A 3447-nucleotide genomic window follows, 5' to 3' on the forward strand; every position below is an offset into this window, starting at 1 on the left:
GCGCCCCCTCTGCGGACATTTTACATATATTCTGGTCATGCCCCTTGCTCACCACGTTTTGGGACCAAGTCCGAACCATCACCCAAAAGTTCACTGACCTCCCGGTCCCTCGAGACCTGGCCTTCTTCCTCCTACATCATAATAACATACCGACCAAGACGTACAAACGATCTGTCGTGCGCCACCTAGTTAATGCTGCCCGAGCTTGCATTCCGGCTCGCTGGAAAGACCCCACTCCGCCCAATATAATCCAATGGTTAGACAGGATAAATGACATATACCTCATGGAAGACCTCACCAGCTCGCTCCATAATACACCCGACCAGTTTGGTAAGTCCTGGTTTTACTGGATTGAATTTCTTCACTCTCCAGAGTATGATGCCCTACGCCTGGACTCTGGGTCATGACCCACCAATCCAACCAGCGCCCTGGATTCCCTCCCCCCCCATTCCCCTCCTGACCCCACAACCCCTCTTTCCTCCCCATCTACCCTCCCCCCCTTTTCCCCCACTGTCATACTCTCCTACAGACCGCTGTGGTAATGCCACGACCTGACCCACCTGTGTGCCTCGGCTCCCCCGCTCCTGACCGGGTAATCACCCTAGACTCTTTCATGCACCGAGACCCGACAGCGGGGGCCCCGAATCATCGCCCCCATGTCATCATCAGGTTCTAGGCCGCGACACTTGCCTTTCTATTGCTACGTATTTGTTTCACCCTTTAACTTTTCCCTTTCTGTCCATGATTGATGTCTATATTGAGCTAGTAATGACATGTATGTTCTGCATATTTGGACACCCCTTTGAAAAACCCGTTTGTATACGGGGAAAAAATGCTTTCTTCAATAAATAAAGAATTTACAAAAAAAAATAAGAGAAAGCGATGCCAAAGACCAGGGGACATTTGATTTGTGTTTTTAAAGGACGCTGGTCCTAAACTAAACAGCGAGGCTGCCCATTTGCTAAATTTCTCATTCTAAAAATGCTAGTTGTCTTGCTGTCATGATGATCTCATGGCTCCAATTATTTTTGAGTCGCTGATCTGGATTGAACGTGCAGATCTGCTTGCATGTTGCACGTCAATGACTCAAAATGTGTTAAAATCCAAGAATCAGCATTTCTGCCAGACTAATAGTATCTTCAGAATGAGGTCAGCAATAGCAACAGTTTCAAGCTCATTCAGAAGACAACATCAGAGATTATGGGGCTTGAGCAAAGCATGTGAAATGTAGAAGATATTTTAGACACACTCGGCAGGTAGGCTGTGTACTCTGAGCAAGATTTAAAGGTTGTTCTTCCTGTCTGACCAGTGTTGTCTCTTTTTTATGGGTTTGGAGGAGTCAGACGTTGATCCCAGATGATTAAAGTTAGCAGACTGTTTATGGATCCGCTCCTAAGCATTGAACCATCACTTTGTAAATACTATCAAATATTTATCTGTTTGTCTTTTTCTTCCATAGGCAGATGTGCTGCTTCTGTCCACCTCCGAGCCAAACAGCTTGTGCTATGTAGAGACAGCAGAACTGGATGGGTATGACTATTTTATCTGAGCCATCCAATGTAATGTATCCATAGGAAGATGCAGTATGAGAATAGTTTGTCTACCTGGGATGTATCTGTCTCCTTGTGCTGCCCCCAGCTCTGTCAGATATCATTTCTATAATATCCCAATGATAAAAGGAACCTTTTGAGATTTAAATATGGAAGCCACCACTGCTGAATTGTTTTCATAGGTGTAGCTCCTAACGTGTTGTATACATGCTTGTTCCATATCAATGACTTACAAAGTGGTTAAGGAGGGATATGGATGACCGTTTTGGAACTTGCCTCTTTGACGGAATGTCAATAATGGCAGCTACCATATTTCCGGGCTCCATGAAAGTGCAATATTTCAAAACTGCATAACTGAAGTGTAGCCACCTGAAGTTGGTAGTATATCCTGGTGCACACCTTGCCGAGAACTTCAGGGAACCTTTCAGGTGCCCTATTGTGGACATACAGCTTAAGGAACTGAAGCTTATCTCATTGGTCAGTGAGGTGCTGATGCTAGCAACGGACGAATGAGGAGACAAAATGGGGGAGATTGCGTTACTTTTTTGGCATTTTGGAATCTATGCTATGAAGCTATGCTTCTTATAGACAGGCAGAGATTGACAGGTGGTAGGACTTCTGCTTATTCTCGAATCCACCAAGACCCGTAACACACTTGGTTGATGAAAAACACATATGTGGTTAAACGTTTCCTTCCTTTTCTCAATGAGAGAAGGAATGTTCTTATTACGCATAGACCATCAGACTGATCCCTGTATGCAGCTATAAATGCTTATGACAGTTCAAGGCGCATAGTATTAATCAATACCGGGCCATAGGTGGCATGGCTCTCACCCAGTCTTCTCTTCTGGCCATCAGATAGCACCCAGTTAGCCTGACTTTGGCCACCCTTAGTATATTGCCCATGTGCATCAGCCCTGAGACTGTTTTCATACACCTTTTTGTATTTTGTTAATTTATTTTTGTCTAACTATCCACTGTTGATCATAGTGTAAAATAAGACAATTTTGATGTGTTCTAGAGAAACAAATCTGAAGTTCAGAATGTCTCCTGAAGTGACTGACAAGCTGCTGCAGGAGGAGAAATCGCTGGCTGATTTTGATGGTAAGTCTTCTGGGACTAGACAAGTCCATAGTAAAGGGCAAACTGCAGTAGCCTATTGCAGCGAATAGGAATGGAGATCTTTTGGGGGTCAGTAATGTGAAATATGGCTGACTGCCTAAGATTATTTCACTTTACACTTTGCTTGCTCTGTTTATGAGTGAATGTGTTTCTTAAAGAGTACTGGAGGGGGAGGCAAGGAAGCTTATTGTCAAAAACTTAAAATAAATCTTTATTTCTATATTGAATTTCCATTAGTTCTATCCCACTCCTAGTTTCAATAAGTAAGTTTGTAAAATTACTATTGAAGATGCCCATAGGATGGAGTTCATCAATACACTTGCACAATTTCACTCAGCTCTGTGAATAGGCAACTTTCTTGTGTCCGCCACTCTAACTAAGCGTGCCATCTGAACTATAATGCAATGTCTAAATTTCCCACAATGTAACATCATCATTGCTTACTGGAAGCAATGCATGATGGGATATGTAGCCGTGAGAACTTAATGCATCACATCAAGCAGCAGGGAAAGAGACACAAAGCACACTGGGAATCCAGGAAGTTGTTGGAAGTGATGGGCAGACGTAAGGCAGCACTCACTACATAAATGGGATTTTTTCATGTAAGCTTTGATTGTATTATCAAACACAACTCTAGTATGTATTCCTATTACAGTGCTCATGTTATAACAGGAGATTATATGCTGGGACTTCAGAACTCCTCTAAGGCATTTACAAGCAAAAATTAGTCACAAATCACAATAGAAAGGTTGGGGGGGGGGGGGGGGGATATAAA

The 3447-nt window shown here is 43.3% G+C and overlaps 1 protein-coding gene across 1 annotated transcript in view; it reads left to right on the plus strand.

Moving 5' to 3' along the window:
* LOC108804485 (phospholipid-transporting ATPase IC-like) overlaps positions 1-3447 on the plus strand; it is a 72689-nt gene that overhangs the window by 41912 nt on the left and 27330 nt on the right. Inside the window, exons 9-10 of the mRNA XM_018576262.1 lie at positions 1460-1530; positions 2572-2654. Of these exons, the coding sequence (XP_018431764.1) occupies positions 1460-1530; positions 2572-2654 (154 nt within the window). The remainder of the gene's footprint in view (positions 1-1459; positions 1531-2571; positions 2655-3447) is intronic.

This window comes from Nanorana parkeri, unplaced genomic scaffold (genome assembly GCF_000935625.1).
Source record: "Nanorana parkeri isolate BGI_ZX_2015 unplaced genomic scaffold, ASM93562v1 scaffold61, whole genome shotgun sequence".
Classification (NCBI taxonomy): domain Eukaryota; kingdom Metazoa; phylum Chordata; class Amphibia; order Anura; family Dicroglossidae; genus Nanorana; species Nanorana parkeri.